At 44.5% G+C, this 16,709-nt stretch overlaps 1 protein-coding gene across 12 annotated transcripts in view; it reads right to left on the bottom strand.

The window, feature by feature from the left end:
- The window catches only part of CIT (citron rho-interacting serine/threonine kinase), a 116,079-nt gene that overhangs the window by 57,777 nt on the left and 41,593 nt on the right, over positions 1-16,709 (bottom strand). For all 12 annotated transcript variants that reach the window (XM_083478418.1, XM_083478420.1, XM_083478419.1 and 9 more), the window contains 6 exons: positions 15,019-15,072; positions 12,075-12,215; positions 10,742-10,867; positions 5,758-5,853; positions 2,318-2,434; positions 998-1,107 (listed from right to left, as the gene is read on the bottom strand). In XM_083478418.1, the coding sequence (XP_083334544.1) occupies positions 998-1,107; positions 2,318-2,434; positions 5,758-5,853; positions 10,742-10,867; positions 12,075-12,215; positions 15,019-15,072 (644 nt within the window). The remainder of the gene's footprint in view (positions 1-997; positions 1,108-2,317; positions 2,435-5,757; positions 5,854-10,741; positions 10,868-12,074; positions 12,216-15,018; positions 15,073-16,709) is intronic.

Genomic DNA, 16,709 nt, shown 5'->3' with positions numbered 1-16,709 from the left:
TCCGGCAGGAAGGTAAACAGCGTTTCCGTGCGCGGCTCTGGTTTGCCAGAAGCGGATTAGGCATGCTGGCCACGTGACCCGGAAGCTGTACGCCGGCTCCCTCAGCCAGTAAAGCGAGATGAGCGCTGCAACCCCAGAGTTGGTCACAACTGGACCTAATGGTCAGGGGTCCCTTTACCTTTACAACTGGGCTTTAGGACAACAAGCTAACTGAATAGAAGTGGGAGGAGAGTGCTCTTGTGCCTGGGTCCTGGCTTGAGGGTTTCCCATAGACACACAGTGGTCAGCCACTGTGAGAACAGGATGCCGGACTAGATGGGCTAATGGTTCTTATGTTCAAAGTTAAGAGCAACCCTTAAGAGCTGCTCCCCCTTGTGACTTAATGCTGCTCACAACCACAATACGGACAACACACCTGGAAACAGTAGTATACAGTATCTGCTTTCCCCCTGCTTTATAACTATAACCCTCAGGAGTTTGTCCTGTTGTATCCAATTCCTATCCTACTCAAGAGTAGACCCACTGAAACGAATGAGCTTGACTATGTCCTTTAATTTCAATGGGTCTCCTCTGAAGAGAACTTTAGTTGGAGACAAGTCACAGCTGTTAATTCTCCTACCTAAAGCTATCATTGCACGCACAAGAAATTTGCGTAATCTCAATTTTCCTCACTCAGAAAATGTCTCAGAGGTTCGGGAACTGAAAATAAAAATTTAAAGCAAAAATTAATCAAGTGGCATGCCAAAAAATAAAAAAGAGGGAAAGGTTACTAAGGCACCTCACACCAAAGGGACATTTCTGACTAGCAAGAGCTAATAGACACAGTAGCCGAACAGGAGGCAGTGGAGATTTCAGGGAATTTCTCTTCAGCTAGAAAAATGCGCTCGAGTCATCGGTTCTTTATGAAAAGCACAGAAAAGGGCTTGTTTCACTAGCAGTTACAGGCACTCCAAACTTCCCCAGGGGGCTGTGAGCCAAAGGACAGCTTCATGCTTACATGTTCCTCTGCGTAAATAGGCTGCTATTTGCTGCAAGCTTATTAGCTTCAGACAGTTCCACTATTCTCTGTTCCAGAGACCTAATCTTTGAATCCATGGCATTGAGCATCTGAAAGAAAGATACCTACAGTTAATATGACTTAAGGGTGGCTTTCAAACTATGTTCGGAAGAGCCCAGGGGTTCCTTGGAGGCTTAAGCAAGGATTCCTTACATAATAAGTTTAGTGGTGGCTGACAAGCTCACTTACCATTACTGAACTTCCTTTGCCATGCAAAACTGGGACACATTCTTAATTTGGAGAAGGGCTCAGAAGCTACTCATCACTTCATGTTAGTTGTGTGTGCACCCTGCAGCACTCCCCAGAAACTTCTGCTGTGTGCAGGCATTCCACGGCACATGTGCACAGGGCTCCTGCAGACAAGCTGATGTCATGGGGATTTGAAAAATGCTGTGTGTGCTTCTTTCAGAACAAAGCAATTCTCTCCAGATATGAATATATAGCATGGTGTCTTGCTGAAACAGATCAAATTATTCAAGCTGGGGAATGCAGTCACAGTTATATGGAGCATGTCCGGTTTAGCAAAGCCAAACAGGGATTCCCATACAGAGGCACCAACAATAATCTGCTCATATTTATTTTTACAGAAAATTAAAACTAGATTAAGAGCACGCTACCCCTTGGATATTTGTGGACATATTTCAAGGGATCCCAATTTAGCACAAACAAGCCCTTTGGCTAAGGACCACACAGAAGCTGTTTACAATGCAGTTCTCTCAAACTGCTCTTAGGAAGCTCTTCAATGGCCCAATTCTAGGAGTTGCTGCTCTAGAAATAAGCATTTAGGATGAGTGCATTGACTGCATCTCAAGCAAAGCTGATCTAGGACACCGCACTGCGATATAAGGGCGTCTTTCAACACAAGCTCTTGTGCAGCACAGGTTAAGGTAGAGACAAGCAAGGCAGTGATATGACAAGGTTTATGTAATTATGAATGGCATGGAGAGAGTTGAGAGGGATATATTTTTCTCTCACACTGTCACCTTAGTGACACTGACTGACAGAGGCCGAGTTCGTGGAAATCAAATTCTGGCTTAATAAGCCAAGATACGCACAAGCTCCATTCACCCACAATGTCCCATCAAAATGAATGGGGAGACAAGCCAGGAAGCTGCAAGTTAACCATAGCTTCCCATTACACGCAAACCAAGAACTGTGGTTCACAGCTTCCAAACAAGCCAGGATTTGAAAGCCAACTTTAAACCACAACTTCATATCCCGGCTTGTTTGTGTTTGTAAGTAAATCGGAGCTTCACATACTGCCTTCTGTTCTGCAAGAATTTTGCATTTTTCATGGGCTTCTTCCTCATGCTTTCTCAACAAGTTCTCGAGCGCATCCTTGTCTGCAAGATCTTTTTTCATCTGATGGTCAAGCACCTAAAAGAAAAAGAAATACATGCTTACTTTCTTCCTTCGTGCCTATTGCCAGTCGTCATCAAGGGGACGGTTCCAGAATTAAGGCTGGCACAAGACATTTTGTTGCCTGAATCTTTTCCTATGGCAAACATTGGGAATATAAGGGAGCTGACCTACACCAAGTCTAACCACTGGTCTATCTAGCACAGGGCTGTCTATATTACACTGACTGGCAGCAGTTCTCTAGGATTTGGGGCAGGAGTCTTATGCAAAGCACTATGCCCTTCCTCCTTTCTCGCTTCAAAGAAAAGGGCCGTAGCATGGAGGCAGAGCACAAACCTTGTGTACGAAAAGGTCCCAAGTTCAGTCCTCGCCATTGTCAGTTAAAGGAACTGAAGTAGCAGGACCAGTAATGACAACTGCCTCAACCCCTGGATACTCGTTGTTAGCCAAAGTAGACAGTTACTTGACCAGGCGGGCCAATGGCCTAATGCAGCTTAAAGCAGCTTCTTCTGCTCACATATGTTATGTTAAATGAAACATTCTTCCCTTAATGAACATCCAATAATTTGGGAAAGACAGGAGAAAGTAATGATGTCAGAGATAACTCAAGTGGAAAGTGGTCACTTTCAGCTCTGGGAATTATGCTGAAGGTATCTCGGTTAATTGGCACATTATTAGAAGTTAGGATATAATCTATGGTGCTAGTAAAACCTCTGGGGGAGATAAAAGTAAAATAACCCTCTTGATCCCCTTGACCGTGACCATTGCAGAACAAAAGGTTATGTTCACAAAGATATTTCCCAGCGCGGTTAGAGGTGGTGTCCACTGCTGCCCTCTGACAGATTTCAGGTTCGTCCTCCAAGTTTAGTCCAGATAATATTGTATTTTGTGGGGAAACAATGCCGATCCAGACATTGAAGTCACCTCCCAAGACAAGGCGAGGGTTGGGTGACAAAGAGTCTATACTTTCGAGTAGTTGGGCCCTTAATGAACATGGGACACTACTGGGAACTAATAAATGTGAAGTAGGAGACAGATATGACCTACTGGAGCTGACTTGGGAGAACTGAAGCTGCTCAAAATTCCCACCAGCAATTTGTGCTCCATGGACCAGAACTGTCTCTCACTCTGCCAGTAAGAATTCCCAAAACCCACTGCACAAAGCAGCTTGGGGCCACCTCTGTTAAAGAGGTCACACTCCCTCCGGTTACTAGGTATGCTCAGGTCTGCTAGATAAAGTGTTTCGATGCAATTCATTTTTCCTTCGTAAATATATCCAAAGGTGTTTTGATTACGTAGAGCAAAGCAGCACAATATGCCATATTGGCTGTTAACAGGAATATCAACGGGGTTCCCAGAATAAAATACAAAGATTGCCTTTTTTTTACATCACCAGAAATTACACCCTAGAGGCGTGGGTTCGAATTCCATTTCTGACAATCACCAGAAATTACATAGCAAACTAACTTCTGGTAGTGGTATGCGTGCATTAGTATCTGCAAAATTGTTTTTAACCACTGCTAAAATACAAGCATTTGGCAATTTGGAATTAATCTACCTTTCCCCCCCCACAGTCACATAGTTTGTGTGTTTCACAATATAAAAAATGTGTATTTTTTAAAGTTTGAAGGGGAACCTAAGATGATGGAGGTTGGAGTCGAACTGTTCAGGCTTCTATTGCTGCTACAGTCAAATACTTCAGTGCCCATTTTACTCTATGCCTTGTTTTCAAGTACCTGCTTCAATTTAAAGGCAGCATATAAGAGATTTTAGTAATAAATAATAACAACCTGACATCCATATAACTTTCCCCCCTTTCCGTGGTATTTAAGAAACATCTTTAAAAATCTTGAATCATGCTTTAAGCAAAGGTGTTTTCAGCAATTCTAAGGAGTTTCCTTCACATATCAGACTACTGTGTAAATGGACAGTAGTGCTGCTCACATCATAAAGGGTGAGCTGGGGTGGGGAAACCAAAGGACAAAAATTTTGCAATTTGAATTTCCCCAATAAGTGGCACCTATCATTTAATTGAGGGACGCAGGTGGCGCTGTGGGTAAAAGCCTCAGCGCCTAGGGCTTGCCGATCGAAAGGTCGGCGGTCCGAATCCCTGCGGCGGGGTGCGCTCCCGTCGTTCGGTCCCAGCGCCTGCCAACCTAGCAGTTCGAAAGCACCTCCGGGTGCAAGTAGATAAATAGGGACCGCTTACCAGCGGGAAGGTAAACGGCGTTTCCGTGTGCGGCTCTGGTTCGCCAGAGCAGCGATGTCACGCTGGCCACGTGACCCGGAAGTGTCTTCGGACAGCGCTGGCCCACGGCCTCTTGAGTGAGATGGGCGCACATCCCTAGAGTCTGGCAAGACCGGCCCGTACGGGCAGGGGTACCTTTACCTTTACCTTTATCATTTAATTGAGATGGTGCAGCATAATTTCACTCGTGTCCCCCTCCCCCAAAAAAGAAAGTGAACAGATGCATCCTTTGAGTCACTGGCAGACAACACTGCTCTGAAAAAACTTGACTACAGTGGTACCTTGGTTCTCCAACGCCTTGGTACTCAAACAACTTGGAACCCAAACACTGCAAACCCGGAAGTTAGTGTTCCAGTTTGCAAACTTTTTCAGAAGCCAAATGTGCTCCATTTTGAGTGTCACATTTCCGATTTGAGTGTTACGCTGAGGTTGCTCTGTTTTTGCTATTTATTTTGAGTTTTTGTAGCTCTTTTTTGTTTCATTTTTGTGACTCTGCGGAACCCAGTTCAGCTACTGACTGACTGACTGATTGATTGTGTGACTGCAGTACATTGTTTATTGCCTTCATTTTATGGGTCAATGGTCTCGTTAGAGAGAAAAATTCATGTTAAACTGCTGTTTAATGGGTTGTTTTTAAAAGTCTGGACCAGATGAATCCATTTCGCATTACTTTCTATGAGAAAGCGGGCTTTGGTTTTGGAACGGACTTCCGGAACGGATTAAGTTTGAGAACCAAGGTACCATTGTAGTTATGTGACCCAAACACAGCAACTCTTTTCTCACTCCCTGTTTCTGATTTTTGGCCTTTTAAGACTTCACAAATAAGCAATACTTTATTAAATAGCATTGCAAAACTACTTCTGACACCTGCAAAGCAACCATCTCCGACCACAAGGCACCACCAGCATGACAGAACAAGTCAACTAAGCATGTTTACCCACTCCAGACACTGAGAGAGACAGAGACAATGCCTCAGAAGTGCAGGAGCGAGGGAGAAGGAAGCTGGAAATTTTAAAAGCACAACTACTTGGGGTTTTGTGCAGAGGGCCATGCATCTTTTAAGCACGCCTGAAGATAAAAAAGGTATCTTTACTTTGATCCTTTCTTCATACATCTGCTCTTTCTGTTTCAGATGCAACTCCAGGTGCTGCGCGGAGAGCTGTGCCTCCCGATGCTTCTCTTCTAATTCCTGGAAACAAAGGTTTAAACGTATCAAAGATTAAGGAAGAGGGGGAATGGCACCGCAAGCACACTCATGAAATGCACACCACAAACTACGCATTTCTTGCTCCGGGGGAGACAATTACGGGTCAGGCCTCATCAGACAAACGCCCCATTTGGATGGCTCTTTCCAGATGCTGCAGCAACAACAGACGCTGTCACACAAGTACACATTTTTAAAGAGACTTAGGCTACAATTATTTTGCTCGGGCACAGGTCAAAACTGATTTCAGTCACTCTCTTGATTCAACAGCCTGCACACACAAAAGAAGGGTTGAAACAGCTTTCAAGGCCTTTGGCAAGTGATGCCATCAAGAAGTCACTGAATGGTTCGAAACATTACTGAATCCACTTGCATTCATGAGAGGCAAATGCCTGAAATGCATATTCATGAAAGTATATAAATAGTATGCAGCTGTTTAAACGTTTTCTTGAGAAGCCAGCCACTTTAATGATTGTTTTGCAGTATTTCTAATGGCTTTTATGGTTTTCTATTGCTGTATGTCAACCTGAAATTTTATGCGAGGGTGGTATTTAAATACTTTTATAAATAACTCAACCATCTAAGCGAGATATTTGAATCTAAGGCCTGGAATGTAATGCCCTTATTTCAATAAATAAATCCAGAGCATCTCCTTCTAGGCCACAGAGTGCAGCTTCATATTTAACTTACAATCAGTATTATAGTGTGTATCTGTGTGCTTCTGGGTGTGTCTGGATCCTTCCCGAGTCGAGGAGTAGCCACTTAAAAGTCAATATAAGCTCAGAGGCAAAGATAAATAATTTTAAAGGATTGTTCTTCGCCCGTTACCATAGCCACTGACAGCATCCACCTACACTTCCAAAAAACCTAAGACAAAATGTATACTTGGCAATTCTCTCGCTTGTCTAGCTTTAGTCTTTTTCAGAGCAGATCCCAGTTTGAGCGGGATCTTTTCTTAGTCAAGAGAAACGGTATGGTGCCCATTTTTCCAATAATTTGGGAATTTACTTCCTCACCGTTTCCTCCAAAGGGATCCCCCGTTCCCAGGTCTTGAGTTTGCTCAAGAGGAGATAGGAAGATACCCTGATTTAGGACAGCTCATCTAGAAGCATGTGAAAATATATTGAAAGGGAATCCCACCTTTAAAAAAAAAAGTGTGTCTAAAGCTGCTTGCAAACGAGACACATTTCTTTGCCAGTTTGGATAGGTCCCCAAAACCACAGCTTGCACTATAAGCGTGGCGGCTTTAAAATGGAACTTCCGTTTTCTCGACTGCTGTCATCAACAACCGCTATGGCCTATCTACTATATGCACCAGCTTGCAAGGATGTTGTCAGCATCAACTAGAGAGAGGATAATTTCCTATGCTACAAGGCAGTGCTGAGGCTGATCCATCTGGCTGATCCAGTGGTTCATTAAGCAAGAGGGGCCTTTCATTTCTCTGATGTGTCCTTTTCTAACGCCACCATTCATCTCTTGTGCCCTTCCTAATGTCACCAATGCCTCATCCTTCAAGGGCCACTTCAGATGTGACCCATTTCCTCTTTGAAAAGCACCTCTTTGTAGGCAGAAGCATAGAAACTTTGCATGGATATTACCATGCCTATTTTGCAGCATGCAACATCCCTGAATGCTCCATGTATTATGATCTAATACATAAGAGGCTTCACATTTCAGCCCAGAATAGGTAAACAAAATCCAGGAAACTGATTGGCTGATTTCCCCAGGGAGACTTGCCCCCCCGCCCACACACACACCTTTTTTAGTTCTAGCTAATGCAATGAGAGGTTTAAAGGTGCAGCTTTTGTCTCAATCTGGTGCACTGGACTTAACTGAATTCTGTTCTGAGCTGTCCAGCCTGGAATATCACTGAATCACATGGGTCGAGAAGCAGCCTGGAACCCCACACTAATGATACAAGGACATGAAACTGCAGTACCCTCCTCTCTGGAAAGGTTTAAGCAGTTCAGACACCTACTGCTGAACCTTTAATTACAAGAAGGTATAGATAACGTTGTTGTTGTTTTTTCATTTGACTGCCTACTTGGAAGCAGCTACCTCTTTTATAAATAAAGATGTTCTGGATTTATTTTAGACTTTTCAAACTGTCTTATTTGCAAAAGGCTTTATTTATAAGCCTAAGCAGGTTTCATACTATTGAGAGCTATATAATCTGAGGTTTGAAGAGAAAAGTAGAGGGTGCACAAATTCCTCAAGCTTAGCCCTCCCTCACCCTGAATTTTCTCAAATTAACATCATCATCATCATCATCATCATCTGGTTTTGTTTTTGCAGCAGCCTTTGGAGGATGATGGCAGTGATCTGCTGAAATAGCTTCTCTACAATTAAGCAGGTTTTTTAAAATAAATAATGTTCTGTTCCCTTCCCACCCCTCTCCCCAGGGAGGCCCGCCTGGCACTAATCTTGCCATCGTTTCAGTGCCAAGCAAATATGTTTTTGTTTTCCTGGGCATTTGGGCCTCACAAATGATACACTGTCTCATTCAATCTGTTTTTAAACCTGTTTATGTGGTTTTATCATTGTATTTTTTGCTTGGTTGTAAATTGTTTTGGGGTGCTTGTGATTAGTAAAGCCCTGCTATGGAAGCTAAGAGCATGTGTAGGCGTTCATATACCTTGGGGGCCCTCACAGGGGGGAAAAGACAGTATAACTGTTTCTATAAACAAACAAAAATGAGCAGTCTTATATGCATGTGCCTGAGTGCAGACAGGCATACAACCACAATGTATATATGGATGCACGCATAAGCAAATGGAGGATTATGAGCACACACAGATGCATGTCTTAAGGAACCCCTGACAGATACGAATGGGTGAGAGTGCAGCATACGTACCTACACACACACACACACACACACACACACACATACAGAGAGAGAGAGAGAGAGAGAGAGAGAGAGAGAGAGTGTTTTTGGACAACAAGACTGATGCAAAACGAATGAATCTGAAACTGCTGAAATGGCCCTGGGTTGGTCCTGCAACAACAGCTGCAAGTCTCTCTGCCTGGCTCCCCAGTGAACAAAATTCATAAATAACAATCATAGGCATCATAAACAAAAAGTGAAACTCATGTACAGCAAAGAAGGAAATCCTTTCTCTCCCATGCACTGAAAAGCATCCAACCATTTATATTTGGAGAGGAAAGAGTTACGATGACTCATTCGGTTCTTCAACAGGGAAGATGCAACAGACATTGCAACACAGGAGAGGTTGCCAAGACTTCCCAAGCTGGGCTCTGCAGATTTTATTGTCACACAACTCAAAACACAGGATGGGTACGGAGTTTCCGAAACATGTTTTATTTGAGTTCTAGAGCTTCTGTCGAAGCAAATGGAAATTTTAAGTCTCTCTGACGTGGCAAGCAGGCATTTTGAAATAACACTGCAGAAAGGGTTCCCATCAAATTCCACTTATAATGGAATGTGAGAGAGCTACCAGGTGAGCGGGCAGGGATTTCACTGTTGTTGTTGTTGTTGTTGTTTAGTCGTTTAGTCGTGTCCGACTCTTTGTGACCCCATGGACCAGAGCATGCCAGGCACTCCTGTCTTCCACTGTCTCCCGCAGTTTGGTCAAACTCATGCTCGTAGCTTCGTGAACACTGTCCAACCATCTTGTCCTCTGTCGCCCCCTTCTCCCTGTGCCCTCCATCTTTCCCAACATCAGGGTCTTTTCCAGGGTGTCTTCTCTTCTCATGAGTATTGGAGCCTCAGCTTCACGATCTGTCCTTCCAGTGAGGACTCAGGGCTGATTTCCTTAAGAATGGATAGGTTTGATCTTCTTGCAGTCCATGGGACTCTCAAGAGTCTCCTGGAACCTATATTACTCCTGACCAGCTCTGCCTAGTTCCCTCAATGTTGCCACATCAAAAGCCAGCAGAGCACGAATAAGATAAATTTATGTGCATTTCACTTAGCTGTGCCACAGCTATCTCGCATGGGTGCAATTTGCCTGGCTGCATTGCAGCATGGGCACTATAGTGTACTGCAGATTACCTGTGACAGGATGTAGATGATTTCGGCCTATGTCTTGGGGACAGCCCAGGCACAGTCTCCAGGTCAGGGCTCACATGGTTGCATGTTCCTCCATTCAATAAGGTTCCTTTCATAAGAACATGAAAGTAACAGGCCTCTCTGTGCTGCTACTCAACAGCTGACATTCAGAGGCACATCTTGAGACATGTACTTGGGATTAAAAGCATCTAAAACCAGATTTGCAGGGAAGGAGGACATTGGCACAACCTTGTCCCTAACATGATAGTTTGCTATGTGGAGCAATTCCTAGATTTTTGTACTAAAGAACATTCCATCACGTGAACCACAGTGTGAAGTGGTACATCCCATACACAGATAGATCTCATTGAGAATTAGGCACTAATGAATCAATGCTAAGAGAATCTGGGCACCATATAATCCTAATAATAAATAATGTCAGTCTATGTGTCAGCCCAGAAGAGACAGAGAACAGGAAGACATCCTCTTGGCCCTGCCTTGTTACAAAAAGCAGCTATAGGTTAATTGGGGAAAAAACTATCCAAGGCCTTCTACCAGCTTCCATGTGTCTACAGTTTGCTGTCAGACACTGAGAAGCCAGCTGGACTCTTCTTTCTGCCACAGAACCACAGTTGTGTTACATCTGCACAAAAGGCCCCCTACACTAAATGTTCAGTCCTGAACCAAGAGCCCAAGAATCTGCATGAAATCCCTTCATTTGGTTTCACCTGGCTCCGGCTACACATTTTAACATCTAGAAAAAAAAAACTTTTCAAAATGTTAACACTTCCCACTGCATCTTATGGAGCCAGAAACTGTGCCCACTATTCTGCTCCAGTCTACCATTTTGTAATCACTACCCACCAAAATTTTATCCGCCATCTGCTGGATCTGCTGAGATTTCGTCTGGATATCTTCCTTCAGTCGGTTCTCTCTGCGTTCAACCGTTTCCAATCGCTTCACTTGGTTCTCCAGAGAATGGCGCCTTTCCTGTCCGACATTCAGGAAAGCAGAATTGAGGCTAAAGGAGCCCTGGGTGTTCACACAGCAAGTAGCAGTCACAGTAGAACCATTTCAGTACCACTCCCTAAATTACATACCCACCCCCCTTAAAGTTTAATTTAAAAAGCAAATCCAGCAAAAAATATATATATTCTTTAGAGAAAAAACAGTACTTGAACACAGAAACAAGGATAAATATTGTTTGCTTTAAAAACAAAAAAAACCACAATTCTTTCATTTGACAGAACATAGTCCAGTTCAGATATTAAAAAAGGGTGGTTTATGGCAGGTGTGGGGGACATGTTGCTGAACTAGTAAAGGTAAAGGGACCCCTGACCATTAGGTCCAGTCGTGACCGACTCTGGGGTTGCGGCGCTCATCTCGCTTTATTGGCCGAGGGAGCCGGCGTATAGCTTCCGGGTCATGTGGCCAGCATGACTAAGCCACTTCTGGCGAACCAGAGCAGCGCACGGAAACGCCGTTTACCTTTCCGCCATTGCGGTACCTATTTATCTACTTGCACTTTGACGTGCTTTCAAACTGCTAGGTTGACAGGAGCAGGGACCAAGCAACAGGAGCACACCCCGTCGTGGGGATTCGAACCGCCGACCTTCTGATTGGCAAGTCCTAGGCTCTGTGGTTTAACCCACAGCGCCACCCGCGTCCCTGTTGCTGAACTACAACTCCCATAATCTCTGGTCATTGACCATGCTTTGCTAAAACAAAGGAAGAGCCTGATGGATCAGGCCAATGGTCCATCTGGTACAGCATCCTGTTCTCACAATAGCCAACCGGATGCCTATGGGACACCCACAAGCAGGACCACAGAACTCCCCATCCCTCATTTCCAGCAACTGGCCTTCAGAAGCATTATTGCCTCCAACTGGGCAGGTAAAGCATAACCATTGTAGGTAGTAGTTCTGGAGGGTCAGTGGTTCCTCACTCCTCATCTATGGTTACAAGCACAAGCCAATATAAGTCTCAGACTCACACAGAAGAGGGGTTTAATAAACCTTCCATTCCTGGTTTAGTCTAAACAGCAGCTTCCCATTTCAACCAGACTCAAGAAGCCTGACCTGTACAACCCACAGGGAGTTAAATAAGCCAGGATATCAAACCAAGGATGGGATTTGGTATGCCTGAAGTGGACTTTCCGGTTACTCAAACAACTTAAAAGTTAAAAGCTTTTGCCAACCTCTGCTTCGAGCAATTTCTTTTTCATGCCTTCGTTAGAGTCTTCCCGGTTTTGCAACTTCTCCAGTTCTTTCTCGGCTCTTTCTTTCGCTTGGCGTATGTTCTGAAGGAGTTCAGTGGCCTCCGAGCTGGCTTTCATTGCCTTGAAGAATAGGGAGAATAATGCTAAAGTGTTTAATATGTATAAGATTGCAAGCGCCAATATCCAGCATTCCAGTAACAACTTAATGAAGCAGCTAATCAGTGACAGAATGTGTGTGTGTGTGTGTGTGTGTGTGTGTAATAAGCAGTCAAAGCATTGCTCTCTGCATTACTCTCAAACTCTGAACACTGTAGTAGAATATTACTGACAGATGCTTAGAAAGTTGAGGTAATTCTAATCTGTTTTAGTATTTTAACTTTCACAGTTTTAAAGTAATTTTTTTATTGATCTTACTGTTACATCTTTTGTAAACCACTTTAAGGTTTTTACAGTCTAGAATTGTCTACATTTTATGATATATATATATCCACACAAGTTTCCAGAAATTGAACTAGACTTCTTGACCCAAGTAGTAGTACACACATTTAGGTTAGAACCTTAAGAAAACCTGGGAGCATTAATATAATTGCATGGCAGATGAGCAGACTTTCCAATTTACTCAGTGTTCACCTGTTATGCTTGCTGCAATTTATGGCAATTGCCTTTGCTTTAATTTGTCTGGGAGAGGGAGGCACCAATGGGAAAGTGGCATGGAGAAGAGAAGGCAACTAACTGCTAGGCTCTGACGTAGGTTGGTGGAGCGACTAGTTTTGGGAAGGCCCTAGCTAAACAAAACACATATTAAGCAAAGCATGACAAGGCTTCTTAAACCTCCACTGAATGACTGCAGTGCAAAGTGCTTCTACACCTAATACCAGAACAACTCACAGCCAATCCTTCCATGGGGCGATACCCACCTTCAAATAAGATTGTAGCGTTTCTGCTCAACCTGAAGCAGCCAGCAACACACCCCTGCAAAAGTGCAATACTGCACATCTACTTAATTACTCATTAGTGTGACAGGTGCTGTTGCTCCTCCTGCCTGATAATGAAGCTCATGTAATCCAACACAAACCTTTGTGAATATTCTGGTCAGCTTGCCCACAGTAAATGAACAACTAACCAGAAAGTAATTAAATCTGAAGTACTACAACTAAGAGCATCCCTTTTGCAGAACTGGAAAAATATAGCTGTAAAATAGCAGACACGTGTATGTTTTGACATTCCCCACATGTATGTTTTGACATTCTGATATTGTATCTTTTCATCTTTGCATAGCTGGGAAAATATCCCCCAAACACCCGAAATTACTCTGGGCAACGAAAGTTAGGCTGAAATCTTACTGTCCGTTTGACAACTGGAAGCACATGTGGCCAATCCGTGGCCCATATTTAACTCTTGTGGGTGCCCAAGGTAGCTCCAAAGCAACAGCTACTGATTTCAGTGCACCTGCCCTGCCTGCCCTCTTGTGGTCTAACTAATCTAGAAAGCTACATTTCCTGTTTCCAGGCCCAGAGCACTCCTGGTATGCTATATGGTCAGACAGCATCACAGCTTGGTGTTCTGTGTTCAGATTTTGAGGAGGAAGGCATGACCGAAGTGAGAGCAGAGTTGCAATGGGGGAGTCAAAGCCCAATCCAACCTCCCCTGTGTGTCCTTGCCATGCCCCCCCCCCCCAAATGCACAAGTGAGAATGAGCTGCGGCTCTGATCCAGCCACACCCACTACCACGCTATGCCATGCCTTATCTTTCAACATGTACACAGCACTTCAAAATATTTTGGATGCTCTACAGGTGATAAACAGCAACATCTCTAACTCATGAAGCAGGTTAGGAAATTAGCGACTTGTCTCAGGCAAGAACAACCAGGACTCCTTAGCCTATGTCTCTACACATATCTACTGTGTAATGGCAGTTCCTTCCTCTGCAAAAAGCCTAATGCAAAGGGGAAATACTCAGCAGAGAGGTAGGCTTATGTTGGTGGCAAAAGTGTCCATGCATCTTTCAACCACATGTGTACAATTGCATTATGAAGTTTGAGGCAAGGTTTGCTGTTCAGCTGTAAACCGGCATGTTATTTGCATGGGATTACAGGAGTTCTAAAAGGAGATGGGGAACTTTTTTTCTTTTTTTAAAAAAAAAAACCTTTAAAAAAGTATATGGAGAAAATAGAAGGTTAATTGTGAGTGGTTTGTGTGCCTTTGTTTCCATGGGAAGTGACTCTCTGTGTGCCCCTGATAGCTTTCCACCAGCCCAATGTAGAGCTCATCCTGAAAAAGGTCCACCCCCCCCCCACATGAAACACACACTTTACAAGAGAAATTAAGTTCAGTTTTAGTATCTCATTAGTGCTGGATGTGTCTCAGATTGCTCAGGGGCTGCTCTAAAAGGCTTCACACTTTGTATGCAAAGTTCCAGAACAGATGCAACATCGTCCACAAATTATGATTTGGCACCCACCCCATTCATGAAAAGTGGATCCAAATTAAGCAGTCGCAATCTGTTGCTGCTTCAGGGTTCATTCTATTTTTATAATGTGGCCCCCAGTACTGAAAAAGCTCACACCTGGTGCAGAGCGCCTGATCCGGCTTTCCAAAGTTAAAGCTCTACCAAACATTCCAATTCTGGCTCAGCTTCGGTTTTAAAAATAAACATAGGATGACATGTTGTGAAGAGGAGAAAGCACTGAGATCATCACGATTTTGGATCCCAATCCCCCACCCTTCTTCTCCCTTTCCTACCCAAAGCACAATGACTAATTCTGTTTTTGAACACGAGACACCACTCCTCCCCTCCTCTGCATTACGGCTTGCTGGTAAGTCGAAGGAGGAGATGTATAAACTGCACAAGAAAAGACTCACAACTTTTAACTCACACGCAAAAGCAATCAATTCTCTTAACACGCACCTATCCAAACCTTACCTTTGTCAGCTTCTCCTGTAGCTCTTGGATTTTGACCTGCTGTTCCGCATTCACCTACAAGGAAGAGAGAGGCGTGGAAATACTAGGTAGTGTAATGCTACATTGAATCACTTCAATCCAATGACTGCAGTCCCCCCGCACTCTCACATGACGCTTCTTAAAGCAGGTCCTCTTGACTAAGGCATCCTCCTCCTGGGTGCTGTTGAATTACAGCTCCTATCAATCCCAGCCGACATAGCCAATGGTCAGGGATGATGGGGGCAGACGTTCAGCAATATCTGCAGAGTACCGTGTCAGCTACCCCAGTTGACCAATGAAATATGGAGAATGAAAAGGGACCCAGTTTGATTCTGGTTGGCTAGCAAAATATTTCTGGGAATGGTACAAAGTTTCTCTTTGCAAGGTGGAAAGGACTGAGGGTTGGTGAAAAGCCATGTGGGAATATAGAGCATTCATTGCTTTTCTGGCAATAAGTCATGTATGGAAAGAAACACCTAGAAGGAGCAGAGGTCTAAGGAAAATAGGGTTTGGCTGGTTCCTTATCTATCAACCACACTGCCCACTTGTTCTCCTGCTGCCCCTGGGCCCAATCCTCACTTCAACCAAGGAAAGGAAATGACAGCCAAGTGAGCTGGCAGAGATGGCTGCTGCTCTTTCTCACTCCCATTGCCTGATCTACTTTGCTCTCCCTTCTTGACCAGGGGAAGAGAATAGGAGGCAAATGTGAAAAGGAATAGCAGTAGAGCCAGAGGCTCAATGATGCCTACCCAGATGCCAGCTCTGCGCCTAGCAAGATGCCAGGGATTGGCAAGACACTGATGAGTGTGCACTGGGGGAAGCGGGGTTGAAATCTGACTCAGGAGAGGGGGCAGTGAGTTGTGGGGAACTGTTGCTGCCAGGAGGGAAGAGTCAGAGGCTGGGAAGGCTTCAGAGCTGGAGGGTGGAGCACAGGATGGCTCAGAAGAAAAGGAGGAAGAGGCAAGTCAGGCAAGCGAAGATCCAGGAGATTCTCTACCCATTGTTTCCTAGAACCAGGAGAGGATTGAAGAGGGGTGAGCAGAGGAAGCTTCCACATAGAGATAGACTTTGGCTACATGTGCACAGTCCATCGGGGGGAGGTATATAAACTGGTAGAGGGAGAGTGCCCCCCTGTCGCTGCAACTGCTCCATTGAGTGATGACCTGGGAATAGCGGCCTAGACACTAGTCCTATGCGTGGGCATTCAGATCCATAGAAATGAGTATGTGTCAGCTTTGATAATAAGGAGTTAACTATCTGCTGTGTCCACTCCTTTGGCTGGGGAGCGCCTTTGGCACAAACCTATGTCTCCTTGGCACTGCAGACCACAGTACTCCAGTACTAAAGGTAAAGGTAACCCTGACCATTAGGTCCAGTCGCGGACGACTCTGGGGTTGTGGCGCTCATCTCACTCTATAGGCCGAGGGAGCCGGCGTTTGTCCACAGACAGCTTCCGGGTCATGTGGCCAGCATGACTAAGCTGCTTCTGGCGAACCAGAGCAGCACACCGAAACGCCATTTACCTTCCCGCCAGAGCGGTACCTATTTATCTACTTGCACTTTGACGTGCTTTCGAACTGCTAGGTTGGCAGGAACAGGGACTGAGCAACGGGAGCTCAACGGGAGCTGTCGTGGGGATTCGAACCTCCGACCTTCTGATCGGCAGGCCCTAG

This window comes from Podarcis liolepis, assembly GCF_965112155.1.
Source record: "Podarcis liolepis genome assembly, chromosome: 15".
NCBI lineage: Eukaryota > Metazoa > Chordata > Lepidosauria > Squamata > Lacertidae > Podarcis > Podarcis liolepis.
This window is presented reverse-complemented; position numbering and strand designations above follow the sequence as displayed.